This window comes from Peromyscus californicus, unplaced genomic scaffold, assembly GCF_007827085.1.
Source record: "Peromyscus californicus insignis strain IS unplaced genomic scaffold, ASM782708v3 Scaffold_17__1_contigs__length_78620276, whole genome shotgun sequence".
NCBI classification, from domain to species: Eukaryota; Metazoa; Chordata; class Mammalia; order Rodentia; family Cricetidae; genus Peromyscus; species Peromyscus californicus.
This window is the reverse complement of record NW_026294469.1, coordinates 22,108,198-22,124,779: the sequence shown is the minus strand read 5'-3', so window position 1 is coordinate 22,124,779 and position 16,582 is coordinate 22,108,198. Positions and strand designations below refer to the sequence as shown.

General features: G+C 47.6%; 1 protein-coding gene across 1 annotated transcript; it reads left to right on the top strand.

The window, feature by feature from the left end:
• Positions 1–8,839: 8,839 nt before the first annotated feature.
• Tex51 (testis expressed 51) lies at positions 8,840–14,640 on the top strand. The gene is made up of 7 exons (XM_052741431.1): positions 8,840–10,629; positions 10,720–10,794; positions 11,912–12,001; positions 12,230–12,247; positions 12,328–12,415; positions 13,978–14,049; positions 14,135–14,640. Exons 1-7 carry the CDS (start codon positions 10,431–10,433, stop codon positions 14,283–14,285), a joined length of 693 nt encoding a protein of 230 aa, XP_052597391.1. The 5' UTR covers positions 8,840–10,430; the 3' UTR covers positions 14,286–14,640.
• Positions 14,641–16,582: the final 1,942 nt, after the last annotated feature.

Here is a 16,582-nt window from a genome sequence, read left to right as displayed (position 1 = left end):
CCCAGCGCAGAGTCCTCCGATGGGATCAGCGGGTCTCCTCCAGCTAGGGTCTAGAGACAGACTTGATGTTACTCAAGCTTTCCTCTTTTCTTCCCCTTTACAGAGAGGTGGCCTGGCACCTGCTGGCGTGGCGGACCACCCTCCTCTCTGGGTATCCCAAAGGCATTCTCCAATGTACACACTCCCCCATAGCCATTTCCTCCGTCCAGTTCAGCCCCTTACTCTCCTGTGACCCTGAGCCAGTCACTTCCATTGTCCTGGCCTTCAGTTTCCAACCCTGGCCTGCTAGAAACTGAAGGCTGTTAGCAAGGAATTTTCCTTGTGTATCCCTGCGGGACACGTTCAGGACAGGCTGGTCCGGATAAATGAGCGGCGCGCGCCCTCTAATGTCCGGTCCCCGCCTTTGCACTATCTTCCCGCCTGGAGTGGAAAGGGGAGAAAACCGCTCTGCAATTGTGGAGTTTGAGAGCTGATCATCAGAATCAATAGGAAAAGGACCGAATAGTGAACTCCAAAGTGAAGGAGTGACATGGAAGCATACTGAGTACGTTAACATATGCCCGAACCGGCACTGAAATGAACGCAAGCGCAGGTAAAGTGCTTGCCCAGTGAGCACAAGCACCTGAGTTTGATCCCCCAGCAACATTGGTCTGTGATCCAGCACTGAGGGGATGGAGGGAGAAAGATCCTGGGGATTGATAGCAGCCAGTATAGCACAACCGGTTAGTCCAGGTTCAGTGAGAGAGTCTGACCCCCCTTCCCCGCCAAAAAAATAAGGAAGAAAGCAGCTGAGGAAGACATCCAACATTGGCCTCTAGCCTCTACACACATGTACATACATAGCCAGGCAAACACATATGTGGACACATGTAATGATCAGTATACAAAACTCAGCTGACACAATGTAGACGCAGCTCAGTGAGTATTCATAGAATAAATGTATGAGGGATGGATGAATACATTACTCTGTTTTGGGACAAGCTGCCTTCCACTACTCTGGTCCCCTGCCTTGGATGTTGAACCATGGGAGCTTGTGAGGTGTTATCTGTCCTAGCTGTCACAGCCCTGTGTTGCTCATGGCTCTCCATGAGCCTCACTGAATCAATAGAACAGTCTCAGGATGGACGGATGTCTCCAGCCATGCAGAGGATTCTCCTATAGACATGGGCTTTGGTACACTTCAACCAGACGTTGCCTTAAATTTCTGCTAGTTGACTTCAATAGGGCCCAAGTTTGCTGGGGACATTAAAAGTGGGGACTGGAAGAGGTGTGTGACAGGACAAGGCAGTCCCTCCATCCTGTATTCTTGTCGAGGCCATTTCAGGTTTAACTGGAATTCAGTCTCCATGGAGAATCCCGCGGGAAATTATCCAACTCCATTCTAGGAAACCAAGGTCAAGATGGCCCAGGTAACTTACCTTAGCTTCTGTTAAACTGCTTCCATGTGTAAAACCTCTTCTGGCAGCTGCAAGACAAGAGGATATGGTTTTTCCTTTACAAGCCCCTTGCTTTAAATGCTCAGGGCTACGCTTAGATCCCAAATACCTCGGTGTAGTCCCAGCCACCTGAATTACTTTCTTTTCTTTTCTTTTTTAACTTTTCTCTTTTATTGAAAATAATTTTTTTTCTCACATAATATAACCTGATTACAGTTTCTCCTCCCTCTACTTCTCCACCCCCCCACCTCCCCTCCCATCTGGATCTGCTCCCTTTCTGTCTCTCATTAGAAAAATAACAGGTTTCTAAGAGATAATAAGAAAGCTGGACATGGTGGCACACATCTTTAATCCCAGCACTCAGGAGGCAGAAGCAGGCATAGCTCTGTGAGTTCGAGGCTAGCCTGGACTACAAAGTGAGTTCCAGGACAACCAGGGCTGTTACACGGAAGGAAAAGAGCCCAAGAGAAAGTACAAGAATCAGAGACCCACTTGTTCCTATACCCAGGAATCCCATAAAAACACTAAACTGTAAGCTATAATCTATATGCAGAGGGCCTGGTGCAGACCTGTGCAGGTCCTGTGCAGGCCGCTTCAGTCTCTATGAGTTTGTATGAGTTTCTTCATGTTGCTTTAGAGGACCTTTCCCTCCTGGTGTCCTCCATCCCCTCTGGCTCTTACACTGTTTCCACCTCCTCTTCTGTGAGGTTCCCTGAGCTCTAAGGGGAAGGATTTGGTGGAGACAGCCCCTTTAGAGCTGTGTTCCAATGTCTCTCCCTCTCTGCATAATGTCTGCCTGTGGGTCTCTGTATTTGTCTCCATCTGCTACAGACTGAAGCTTCTCTGATGATGACTGAGCAAGGCACTGATCTGAGTATAGGAGCGTAAAGTAGAGCATCATTAGGACTCATTTTATCACTGTTTTTTAGACCGATATTATTTGGTTTTACCCTAGGTCCCTAGACTATCTAGTCTCTGGTTCTTGGTTACCTTAGCAGTGTCAGGCATGGGTTCTGTCTTGAGGAGTGGGCCTTAGGTCAAATCAGTTATTGGGTGGTGACTCCCACAAGCTTTGTGCCACCACTGCCCTAGTATATCTTGCAGGCGGGACACCATTGTATATCAAAGGGTTTGTGGATGGCTTGGTGTTTACATTTCTCTTTTGGTAGCCTACAGAGTACCTTCCTGTACCAAAGAAGCTAGAACATAGGGGTGAAGGCTCTGTGTAGGCACCAGCTCAACTTCTCCATCTTCATTGAGTTGTGTAGGTGTTGTCTTCAGCAATGGGGCCTTGCTGTCAGTGTGTGGAGGGAAATCTCCTGTCTTGGCAACAGCATGGTTCTTTTGGGATTCCCATGGGACCCCTTTGGCCAACAACTCAATTATATGTAGCCCAATCCTTGTGCTGGAAACTTCACCGGTGACAAGAGATGGCCAGCTGGGACTCTGTCTCCCCCATGATTTGGTGATTTCATTTAGATCACCTTCATATATGTATATATTGTAGGATATTTCTACTATTTTAGGCTTCCATACCACCCCTCAAGTGTCCCTTACTTTTAGCGGTCTCTCCCTGTATTCTCTCCCTCAACTCCCTCCTTTCTCCCCCTTCCCACTTAATTCTCCCATTCCATGTCTCCATCCATCCATAATTATTCTATTTCCCTTTTCTAAAGAAATCTAGCTGCACCTTTTAGCCTCTTACTCTATACCTACCCTCTGTGGGTCTATGGATTGTAGCTTTGTTATCATTGATTTAACAACTAATATCCTCATGTAAGTAAATACACGCCATATTTATCTTTCTGGGTCTGGAATACCTCACTCAGGAATAAAGACCTTCAATTGGCTATAAACTGTATCTGAGTAGTCATTTCTGGTGGGTTCCCTATAGCAAGTGCTTTGGAAATGGAGTATAAAATAAGGTTAGAAAAATAAAAGTTTAATGGGGCTAGAATCAAGTCTAAAAGAACCTTATTAATAGATGCTTTATTCCTCGTCACACCACTTAGTAAGGGCTTCTTGCCTCTGAGGCCTCTGTCCTGGACAGACCAAGCATCCACTGGCTTGTATCCTGAAGCAGATGGGCACTGTGTTCTGAGGCTCTCCTCTCCTGGGCACCTTACCTCCATCTGGGGCTGCTGGATAATTCAGAAGATGAGGCCAGTGGTGATGAGGTTTTGTTATGAGCTCCCACACCAAACAGGCAGGGTAAACAGAAAACCCCAAAAGTCAACCCTAGCACCTCAAACCATCTACACAGGAGAAAAGATAAACTTGGTCAGAAGAAAAAGCTAACCAAAGTACCAGATAGTGACGGAACCTGAGAAATATGAAGATCTAGGGCTAGAGAAACGGCTCAGTGGATAAAGAACCTACTGTGTAAGCCTGAGGACCTGAGTTCAAGCACAGTGCCCATTTAAGAGCCAGGTACAGCTGCATGTCTAAAACCCAAGTGCTGCTGAGGCAGAGACGGAAGCTCACTGAAGCTCACTGGCCAGCCAGCCAAGCCAAATCACTAAGCTCAGGGTTCAGAGAGAGATTCTGTCTCAAAAAAGGAAATGGAAAGTGACTGAGGAAGACACCCACTGCAGACCTCTGGCACCCAAGCAAATGTACACACACACACGAACACACACACACACACATGAACACACACACACACACACACACACACACACACACACACACACACACACGCCACACATACATAAATAAAAATAGCCAGGGGTCCTAAGTTTAAAAGAGAAATAGAGAGACAGAGGTAATTCCTAGACTAAGAGATAGAGGCTTAGCATTTAAGTCTCAGCCATTTGTGCTTCCACTGCTGCGAACTCTCTACTAGTGCTGTCTCCCATTTTAAATTGAGTTATTTGTTTTCTTGATGTCCAGTGTTGCTCACTCTTCACATGTTTCATGTATTAACCCTCTGTTGGGTATGTGATCTTCTCCCATTTGTAGCCCGCTGCTTTGCCAGAGTGAAAGTGTCCTTGGCCATACAGAAGCTTTTCATTTTCATGAGGACCCACTTACCAATTGTTCTGAGTGCCTGTGCTGTTGGTGTTCTGTTCACAACTGGGCAATGTGCAGAGAGTGACAGACTTTGGAACAACCAGTCCTAAATAAGATATTTTCGTCAAAAGCACCAAGGCTCAGGAAGCTGTTCAAAGGAGAAAGCAGAGAGATTTCCAGAGGCGGTGGATGACTCCAAGTAAACAGTATCTTACAGACACAACAGAACTGATCCACAGATGAATTCACAGAGAGTCTGCACAGGTTAAAGCCAGATGGGGTCTCAGCGCTGAGAAGGGTAAGTGGACATGGGTTCTACTCATAACCAAGAAGCTCTTAAAGGGACCAGGGTCAGTTTTTTTTTCCCCCAGGGGCCAGTTTGCTAAGACCTCTGCCCCATATTACCCCACCATCCTAAGTTGACTCATGTCTGGCTTCAACCAGACCCTTAGGAAGTATGTCCAGTCTAGTAGCCAACCAGGGTCCTACCAAGCCACAAGCAGGAACTGTTCTTGCTATCTTCAGTCAAACAGACCCCTGACACTGCAACCACAGTTGCCGATCAGATGTCATGAGCCAATCATAAAATGATTCCTGTACCAGTAAGGGTCTATACCCAATCACTTCAAAGTACACTTAACCACAGCTGTAATTCCCCTAAATAGGCTTAAAAGGGATTGCCTTACCTTTCCCCATGGTCAACACCACTTTGGGTGGACCCCAGCATGCTGGTTTTTCTGTCTCGAGAATAAAGCTGCTTTCTGTAATTGCATATTGGATGTCTTCTGGTTATTTGGACCAATCTAAGGACCCTACCCTCTCTGTAATTGATACCCACTGACAAAGGAAAACTGAGTTTTCTCCAGTGGAATCTCACTGGCTATTTTAACTACACCTCAGAGCAGGTCCCATGGCCAACACAAAACAAATTCAATGGTAATTTTGTAGACCTTTTGTTTCATTTGGCTTTGCTTGGGTATTTTGTTTTCGTCTTATTGGTCTTTGCTTATTTCTTTTTATTTCTACTTTTGTGGTTTTGTACATTTATTTTTTCTTGTTTGTGTTGAGAGACAGATAGAGAGAGACTATAAAGTTGGGTGGGTAGGAAGGTGAGGAGGATCTTGGAGGAGGGGGAAATCATGGTTGAAATATGTTGTCTGAAAAAATTTAAGTAAAAAACAAGGTTGAGGCTGGAGATTGAGTTCAACCATGTCAATCAGTCGTACCAGCTTCAATCACTCATACTTTCTTCAGTCAATCATACTTTTTTCAGTCAGTCATACCTTCTTTAATCAGTCATACCAACACAATGAAGCCTCTGGGGAAGACTGAACACCAAGTTCCAGTGAACTTCCTAGGTAGTGGTCTACATTAACACATAATCGAAATGCACCCTCAGGACATGGGGCTTTATGTTTGGGACCCTCCAATACTTTGTCCCTATTATGTGCCTCTTCACTTGACTGGCCCTGATGCCTATCCGTTGCCATAGAAACAGAATGACAGACTGCTTTCTGGAGTTCAGCAATCTATGCTAGCGAATCAGATCTGAGGGTAGAATAGGAACTACATACTGTTGAGTGACTTGTGAGAGGAGAAAGTGGCAGGGAAAATTGCAGAGCTCTTAAAGCTGGTGTCTAAAGTGGAAAGTTCTTTTATTTTTATTAGTATATGGTCCTTGTACAATGGGTTTGTTAAGACATTTGCATGCATGTGTATCATGTACCTTAAACATACTCACTCCTCTGTTCGTCTCTCCTGTCCCCTCCTCTAAAGTGGGGAATTCTTGTGGAGGATTTCTCACAGTCTATGGAAACTAGAGTAACACTGTGTCACTAGAGTCAGGACTCCATTGTAGCTATGCCTCACGATAAAAGGCTTAGCTTCACGATAAAAGGCTGTGGGAGGCACAATTTCCTAACACAGTGGTAGAGGAGCTGCTGATATTGTTCCATGCCCAGAGAGCAGGTATTTGGGAGTCAAAACCATGATTTACAGAATTCTCAGATGGTTTCAAGGTTCCTGACCCCTTGGATACAAATGCTGTATAATTGTCTTGAAGTTTGGCAACCCAGGGTCCCCACTTATTCTTAGTTATATGCAAAATCCTTTCCAAACAAAGCAACCAGTTCTCTCTATCCTAATATCTTTCTAGCAACTCCCCTTCTGTGTTCAAACACGTCCTGAAACAAAATCTGGAACTAGAAGCAGTGAGCTGATCCAGCCTGCACAGGCAGGAAAGTAACTTGTGTCCCCAGAATGAACTTTTAGGTATAATCCCCTCTTTAACATCCTATGCCTATGCATGATTGGGCATGCATATGATTAAAATCAAAAGCATACATAGTGAATGTATAACCAAAGCCTGTAAAGGAGTTTATCAGAGGAAAAAAAAAAACACTGTTGCCCCTAGCAACCGCTTCTCCTCCTCCAGGAGCCATAAAGGAACTAAAGTTTATTTTAAAAAAATAACTTTATTAATAGATATTATTTCTACTTTAACTAATAAAGCTAATTGATGACATTTTTAAGGGGAAACAGGTCAAGTAACCCGGGGCTATCGCACAAACCTCACTCAGGGCCTACCGCTCCCTTGCTGCATATCATCTCCACACCTTCCCTATACTTATCAAACACCTTGATAATTTGCATTATTTTTTTCAAAGAATTTGAATTCTTTGATCAAGACAACAAGAATCTGAAAGCACCCCATCCGGATAGGACCATCAGCAAATACTCAGGTGTGAGGTCACACTGCGTGATGCGTTTACATGGGATTAAGATCTATGCTATACGAAGATGAGGGATTCTGTAGACATGGCCAAGATTTAAAATCAAAATAACTTTGAGTTAACCAAAGCAGAGATTGTCCTCGGCAGGCCTTTTTAAAGAAACGTATCCCTTCCTGAAGGGATAAGTTCAATGAATATAAAAGACTACGGAAGGACCCATAGGCAGGAAACTGAGAGTATCTCTAGCTGCTGAGAGGACCCCTCTCTCCAGTCCAACAGCCACAGCCCCCTTCAACTACTGCCAGAGTTGGGAAAGGGTCCCAAAAGGCCAGTGTCAAACAAAGCCTCAGCCCTTCATCAGGAGACAGTTTGGGAAGGCGCTAGTACCTTTGAGAAACAGGACCTAGTGGGAGAAAGTTGAGCTACCATGAATTTCCACTGAAGATTATGGAACTCTAGTCTTTTTGGAACTCTACCCCTTTGCTTTCTCTTTCTTCCTGGCCTTCGTGAAGTGAGGATGTTGCTCCTCCACCATGACATGTACTTCACCGTGATGCTGCTGCCCTGCACAAAGACCCAAAGTAATAAATCTAATCATACATGGATGGAAGCCGTGATAGTGGAGTCAAAAGTTGATTATCTGACATAATTACAGGTCTTCCAGATGGCTTGGTAAATTTAGCCTAGTGAGATCCTTTGGGCAGAGAGCCCAGCTAAACCAGACTCAAACTTTTAGACACTAGGAAATAATAATAAATAAATGTTGTTGCAAACCACTGAATTCTAGCAACTGTTGCTTGCCGTGGTCCTGCCCAGCCTAGGTTCAGGTCCTGAGATGGGGGAGAGGCATCGGTGTGAAGAAATGAATTGTCAGACCACCAGATGAGTTTCACACAAGTGGCCGGCCCCAAATAGCTCCAGCTGTCTTTATTTATAATTCAAAAACAAGCATGTTTTTCTCATCCTCCAACGCTAACCTCTGGCAAAAACAAGTATGTTTTCTCCCAACTGTTACATCAAAACATCTTCAAACCAGAACAGTACTTACCATTTTGCTATCTTGGCCAAATATCGAGCCAAAACTAAAAGTCTTTACAAAACTAAAAGGTGATTCACATAGGCACACATTTTCAGGAGCAACAATCTCATTCAAAACATCTTTACAGAGATAGGGGTGAGCTACCTCTGATCCTGTCAGCACTGAATCAGAACAGCTCCCAGGATCTGAAGTGACAGCAGGCATCCCCAGACAAGAAACCTGAGAAGCATCACCTCCCAAACAATTGTAAGGGAAAATATTTGAGGAAAAAAATGGGGTTTCCAGAGTGATCACATCTATCCCGTGCATGATTGACAAGACACTAAAACCACCAAGAGAATCATCAATGTTAAGAGAGAAGATAGCATGCAGGCAATGCAGTCCCAGCAGTATTCTGCACTGTCCCGAAGTCCACTGGTCCTTGCCGAGTGAGACTGTCCCCGTGGTCTTTTGCCTCATCTGGAGACCTGTTGGACAAGCACTCACAGACTGGTCCAAAACTAGGCCACATGGCTCCCAGCAGTTGCTCAACAACTGAGGACTCGTGCATGAGGGAATCTGTACTTGGGGGGAGTTACCATGGAAACAAGCCTCTGAGCATGTCTGTGAGGGACTTTCTTTATCAGGTTCATTGAGGTGGGAAGACCCACCTTGATGGTGGGCAGCACCAGTCAATGAGCTGGAGTCCTGGATTGACTTAAGAGAGTCCAGCACCAACATTCTGCTTCCTGGATGTGGAGACAATGGGACAGCTGCCTCAAGCTCTTGCCACCATGCCATCCCCACCATGAGGGACGGTGTCCTCTCCAACTGTGAGCCAGCATGGACCCTTTCTCCCATAGGCTGTTTTTGCCCGGTGCTTTGTTTCCACGATGAGACAAACAGTTGGCACAGAGGGAAAGTAGAAGGGGTTCAAATGCCAACGCGGACGAAGACGACCCAGCTATCAATCTGATTTGCTTTAGTGGAGAACTTCCAAGAGACAGACAGCACTGAGAATGTGAGACAGACATGACATCAGAATTTGAGTGGAGAATTCCTGTTTTGAATGTGCCTCTCGGAGTTCATATATTGGAAACATCATCCTCATGTTCACGTTAACACAGGAATCATCAGAGAATCCTCCCTGCCAAACACCAGTGGCCCATTCTGAGGCAAGAGATTAAGGCTTACTTGGTGTTTATAGGGATGGACCTTGGTTTGAAGACCACCCACTGAAGTCCATGTTCTTGTGTCCCAGGGCAAAGGACTGCATCAGGAATACATGTGTAAAAACAGAACTAGAGGCAATTAGTTAAGAAAAGGAAAGCACTCATGATAATGTGAGTGGGCTAGTGAGCTGGGTAGAAGGCATGCCATCAAAAAGCACTGGGTTATGGGGCTTGCTACCTTTTAGGTCATTTCTACAGCACTCTCTCGTTTCCATGGCATGAGCTTTTCTCAAGCGTGTTACATGTAGCTCTAATGAGGAAGCGTTTTCCGTCTTTCTCTCCCTGGTATATTTGAGGTGACAGGCTGGTCAGGCAATGCCTCTCCTGACAGTTGCTGTAGAGCATTTGGCAAGCCCGCTACTGAGAGCCTGCCCATGAGTCTATAAACAGACTCTTCTAGTGTCCAGATCCCAGAATGGTAGGAGCCGTTCTCACTTGCCCAAGGAAGTTTCCAGATCAGGTTGCCGGACTCCAGAATACCAGTGCAGGGGTGGGAGACGCCGGAGGCCACACATCCTACCCCTTTAGTGACTGTACCTCACCTCCATGTGACCCTCCTCTTCACCTCCCTTGTATTCCCATAGCCATACATTTGTGCCCCAGAAATCCCTCCCATTGTGCTGTGAAACCTTCCCCCTTCCTCTAGGACACTCCTCCTCCTGGGCCTGAGACTGGCCACACTGCCATTTGTCTGCTTGTCTGTATGACAATGCCATAATAACTCCCCTCAAGTTTTTACCCAAATAGACAATACATCCCCATGTCCCTCCTCACAACCTGGAAGCTCAGACCATTCACGGCCAACTGGCTTCTTTCATGTGTTGATGTTGATATTACTTTCCTCAGTCTCTGTTCTCCCTCCCTGCTGGCTGATGCCTCAGCCTGGGTTCACTTCAGATGACCCTTGCTGTGGCCATGGAATTTCCCTTTGTTCTGCCGTTCCCAGGACAACCACCATGTTCCACACGGGACTGTGAATACATGGGAAAGACTCCAGAAGATGCTTCGTGTCTTGCTGATATGCCTCCTGCCAGTGACCAGTGGGAAGAGCTGCCTCCGATGCTGGCCAGAGCTGCCCACCCTGCTGGACTACGACCTGCAGGTGCTCTGGGGCAGCCCAGGGCCACCCACAGAGCTCTCACAAAGCCTACACTCCTTTTTCCTGGAGGATAACACCTTACTCATGCCCTGGTATCTTGGTGAGGCACAGCTGGGCAGGGGTGGGAGCATCCCTTTCACCTGACCTGATCCTGTTCCCAACATCCCTCTGTCCCGTGTCCCATTCCCAGCTCAAGACCATTTGGAAGAGGAAACAGCTACTTTCTTCACCCATGTAGACCAAGCCATTAAGAAGCTGAGGGATGGTAAGGAGAACAAATGTCCAGGACCCCAGGGATTGAGTTGGGTTACCAAGACCTGACCTAAATAGCATTCCCGGGAGGCTATTGTGGTAGTGGGCAGGGAAGCTTTCTTGAAGAGCACATTGTGTCACTGTGTCTTCTATGGTGGTCCAGCCCTATAATTCTAGCACTTAGAAGATGAAGACAAGAGGACCATAAGTTCAAGACCATCTTGCTGCATAGTGATAAGTCTGGGATACATGAGACCGAGTCTGAGGGTCCAGGGAGACTGGGGAGATGGTTCAGTAGATACATCGCTAACCCACAAGCGTGAGAGTCTGAGTTCGGATCCCCAGGACCCAGCCTGGGAAAGCTGGGTGCGGTAGCACATATCTGCAATCCTGGTGCTCCTAAAGGGAGACAGGAGGTCGAGACAGAAGCTCCTGGGTCAGCTGGCTGCATATGCACAGCAGCAAACCATGAGAACCCCTGCCTCAGGAAATAAGACACCAGTGAGGACTGTCATCCAAGGTGTCCTCTGGCATCCACACGCATGCTGTGACACGCACACCTGCACTCAGAGGAACACACAGACAGATATATACTCATATGCCTCTCTCTCATCTACACACACACACACACACACACACACACACACACACACATACACTCATATACACTCACACATACACGTAGACATACATACACTCACACACACTCACACACACATATACACACTCACACACACATACACTCACATACACATACACTCACACATTTTTTTAAATAAAACCAGAGAGAAGGCTCAATCATTAAAAGGTTTGCCTTTAAGCACAAAGACCTGAATTCAATTCCCAGAACCCACATTTAAAAAAAAAATGTACAGTGGTTGTGCCTGTCAGCCCAATGCCAAGGAGGCAGAGGCAGGAGGATCGCTTGGGCTCACTTGACAGCCAGAATAGAGTTCCAAGCCAATAAGAGACCCTGTCTCAAAAATAAGGTGGGTGGTTCCTGAAGAGAAACACTCCAGGGTGACTGCCAGCTTCCACACTCACATGCATGTGTACCCGTACACATGTGCACACGTGGACAAAAGACTAATTTCATGTCAGTGAGTTTCATTCCTTTCTGCTACACCCAGATAAGTCAGCACTTCTGGAAGAGATCAATGTTCAGAAGGGTCTTCTGTCTGAGAAGCTGAAAGAGAGGTCCCAGGAGCTAAAGCAGAGGGGTAGGAGATGGGGCTGTCCCTACCCCCACCCATCACCCTTCGACCACGGACTATAGAACCCAAAGGGCAGTCCCTCCTAAGATCTCCCCAGGAGCTCTGTCCTACCCACAGGTTAGGTTCCTTCCAGGAGTCTCCTAGTCCCATGTCCTGCTCCCACTCCCCACCACTCCCAGCTCTGTCTGCCTCTCTAGTGCCTCAGTTTCTCCACCATCTCACTTTCCTGGACAGCCTGCAATGACTCCTGTGGTGAGTATACCCAGGGCTGAGCTGGAGGAAGGGACGAGAGGTCCCGCCATGTCTGAGGCTCCTGTCCACCACTCCCACAGACCTCCTGTCCCCAGTGGAAGTCGCTGTATGCGCTGACTGCCAGACGCACTTCCTGTCCTGCAATGACCCCACCTTCTGTGTAGGTCAGTGGCCTTTACCCCACTCACTGGACTATACCCCATTCATCCTTCCTTTCCCAAACCCTCCACCCCTGGGTTTTCCATCTCTGTCCGTTATTCTTTTCTATCCTAGCTAGAATGTTCCTGGATTTTCCTTTCTTGTTGGGTGAAGGACAAGAGAACCTTTGAGGATTTTTTAATGTCCTTTTGCCTGGCTTTAGAGGCTGAGAGCCACTGCTTCTGGGTCTTCAGATTCAGCATACCTGGAACACTCCCATCCCATACCACTGGCTCTGCCTTCAGGGTCCTCCTCAGTAACTGTCCTCACTGAGACCCCACAACCCTAAGCCAGGAGCTTCCTCCGACCTTCCTCCCTGTGCCTCAGCTAAGCCTGGGTGAATGACTCTTCAGTGTGTAGCTATACTTCACGCCAGTGTCCACCAGTGCCTGCCTCTCTCTCTCTCTCTCTCTCTCTCTCTCTCTCTCTCTCTCTCTCTCCTCTCTCTTCCTCTCTCTCTCACTCTCCCTTCCTCTCTCTTTCACTCTCTCTTCCTCTCTTCCCCTCTCTCTCCCTCTCTCTCTCCCTCTCTCTCTCTCTGTCTCTCTCTTCCTCTCTCCCTCTCTCTCTCCCTCTCTCTCTCTCTGTCTCTCTCTTCCTCTCTCCCTCTCTCTCTCCCTCTCTCTCTCTCTGTCCCTCTCTCTTCCTCTCTCTCTCTTCCTCTCTCTTCCTCTCCCCCTCTCCCTCCCTCTCTCTCCCTCTCTCTTTCTCTCTCTCTCTCTCTCTCTCTCTCTCTCTCTCTCTCTCTCTCTCTCTCTCTCTGTCTGCATCTGTGTGTGCATGTGTGTCTGTGTAGAGATATGTGTGTCACAGTGTGAGCATGGCAATCAGAGATCAGCCTCCAGCATCTGTCCTTGCTTGCCACCTTCTTAGAGACACAAACTCTCTTGTTCACCACTGCTCATCCAAGCCTGATGCCCCACAGTTTTGGGGATCCTCTTCTCATCCATCTCCCCCCACAGGAATGAAGAGATTTCAAACACACACACACACACACACACACACACACACACACACACACACACACACACACACACACACACACACTACTGCATTTGACTTTTACCTAGCTGCTGGGTACCTCAGCTCCAGCCTTTGGGCTTGAGTGGTGAGCATTTTGCTTGGGAACCACCTCCCTAATGCCCCGTCTTCTTTTTGAGACACAGTCTCTCATTAGCCTAAAATTCACCAAATACACTAGGCCAGCAGCCAGTGAGATTCAGGAATCTGCCTGACACCTCCTCCCCAGCTCTGCATCCCACCGGGGATGGCACTCAGGTCCTTGTGCTGACCAGACAAGCACTCACTGACTCCACCTCAAGCCCCCACCACTCCTCCTCAGGCCTCCCTCCCATCTCTCAGCTGCAGCACCCTTTACCTGCCGCTTCCTAGTCCTGCAGTCTCAGCGGCGGCCCCAGACACAGAAAGCACTCTGTTGAAGGGCAAATCTGTCCGGGACACACCCTTTTGTAACCTCAAGTGCCTCGCCTCAGCCTCCAAACACCCGGCTCCTCCTCTCCCACCCCAGTCAGTGTCACTCGGTCCTACAAGTGGCTTGTGATCCTCATCAGCATCCTGATGCTCCTGGCTGTGGCTGGCATTGGGTGAGTGGCTCCTCTTGCTTTGTTGCCCCTAAGGACACACCCCCACTCTTTCACTGACCTGTCTCTCGCCCTTTTTCTTGCCCAGTGGTTACTTTTTCTGGCTCCAAAAGAAGAAGGCTGTTGAGGTACTAGGAAACACTCCCCTGTCTGGGGTGAGTAAGGCCTTGAGGCTCAGCTCTTGCCTGCTGGGTCTGGTGTGTGCAGATATTGGAAGCTGGGGCCCAGGACCCAGATAAGCAAAGTTCCTCAAGTCTCTTGTTCTCACCAGAGTGCCCCTGAAGAGCCACCTCCCCCCTCTGCCCTGAACACTGACCTGAACAAGCCAGCAGGGTAATAGCTTTGTCCTGGCCCCCGGGGTGGCTTTGGTCGGCGGGCGGGCGGGACTCGCAGTAGCAAGTCAGAGGGCCTGGGACTGCGTAGCAAAGTCCCATTTCTTTCCTCTTTGCAGGGAAGAGGCAGACAGTTACCTCCCTCAGGAAGTGAGCAGCACTCAGAACAGCAATCAGAACACATGGTATCTGACAGCTAATTCATCTCTGGCCCTGGTGACTATCCCTCACACAACGCACTCCTCCATGGGGCCAGGAGAGTTCTGAGTCCGGTGTTCTGTAGTTCTGCAGACAAGCCTCTCTGTCTCTCTGTCTCTGTCTCTTTGTCTCTCTCTCTCTGTCTCTCTGTCTGTCTCTCTCTTTCTCTTTCTCTCTCTTCCCTCCAAACACATATCCTTTTGTAAAATAGTTTTCATTAAAAAACATTTCTTCCTGTTTTTTTTCTGGAGATTGGGTTTTAGTAGATTTGGTAGTTAATCTCTGTTGTCAACTTGACTGCATTTAAATCACCCAGGAACCCTCTGTCAACAGTGACAGCCCTAGGCCTGCAAGTGACTTTCTTTGTGTGGGTGGAGGCAGGGGGACTTTTTAAAATCGTGTTGTGCCGACTAGTTTTATGTCAACTTACAACAAGCTAGAATCCTTTTAGAAGAAGAAACCTCAATTGAGAAAATGCCCCATCCAGACTGGCCTGTGGGCAAGCCTGTGGTACCTTTTCTTGACTGGAGATGTGTAGCTAGAGTTTCCCTGCCTGGCCCACAGCCGCTCAAACCCGACCAAGTAAACACAGAGACTTATATTGATTACAAACTGTATGGCCGTGGCAGGCTTCTTGCTAACTGTTCTTTCAGCTTAAATTAATCCATTTCCATTAATCTATACCTTGCCACATGGCTCGTGGCTTACCGGCATCTTCAGATGCTGTTTCTCATCATGGCGGCTGGCAGTGTCTCTCTCACCCAGCTTCCTGTTCTCTCAATTCTCCTCTCTGTTAGTCCCGCCTATACTTCCTGCCTGGCCACTGACCAATCAGTGATTTATTTATTGACCAATCAGCAACACATTTGACATACAGACCATCCCACAGCAGAGATGTGGGAGACCACAGCTCACTGTGGGCACTACCACCTCTGAGCTGGTGGTCCCGGGTGCTGTAAGAAACCAGCTGAGAAATCCATGAGGAACAAGCCGGTAAGCAGTGTTTTTCCATGACTTCCGCTTCAGTTCCTGCCCCCAGGTCCCTGCCGTGAGTTCCTGCCCTGCTTCCTTCAGTGATGGACTAAGATGTGGAAGTGCAAGATAAAATGGACCCTTTCCTTCCCAAGCTGCTTTTGGTAATGGTGTATTATCACAGTAATGGAAATCCAAGACGCATGTCGTCTCAGCTTGCTCTGGCATCTATTTCTATTGTTGGCCTTGAATTCCTTGTGTGTTTTTGAAAAGTATGAAAATGAATTCAAAACTGAATTACGTTAATGTGGTACCTGGCACAAGTCACTCCAGTCTGCTTTGGTCTGGACTATGGGGCTTGCTGTAGCAGCTGAACAGAAAACAATGTCTTTCCACAGTGTTATCTAACACCCTCTTGTTTAGCACAACCTTCCCGGTTCTCGCACTGTGTCCTCTCTAGACTACCAGAAACAGGCACCATGAAAGTGAGAAGCAGAACGGAAGCACTTAGACTCTGGCTCCTAGACTCTGGCTCCCAACTCCAAAGGAACTAAGGACATTCAAATGACCATATCTTATATGCAAATACAGTCAGTACAGTGTAATGAAGGAAATGGGTGGTGAGAAATGCATCATGGGTTATCTCATCACTATGTGCACCACACAAAGGGTAACCCCTTCTAAGGTGGGTGCAGCGTCACCAAGTATGATAAGCTTAGGAGACTTGTATTGCCCATATGCAGGCTAGCATGGACTGACATGCTGAATGATGCAGTGCCCCACGGCTGCGGTTTCAGTGTGCAGGATCCCTCACAGTGTTTAAACACCTGGTTCCCAGCCGTTAGCACTGTCTGGGAAGGCGGTAGAATGTTTAAGAGGTGGAGTGTCATTGGAGGAACTAGGTCACCAGAAGCAGGACTTGAGGCTTTCTAGCCCAACCCCACTTCCTGTTCACGCTCAGCTTCCTGGCTGTGAGTGCAGTGGGACTAACCTGCATGTTGCTGCTGCCTCCATGCCTTCCCCGAGAGGCTGGA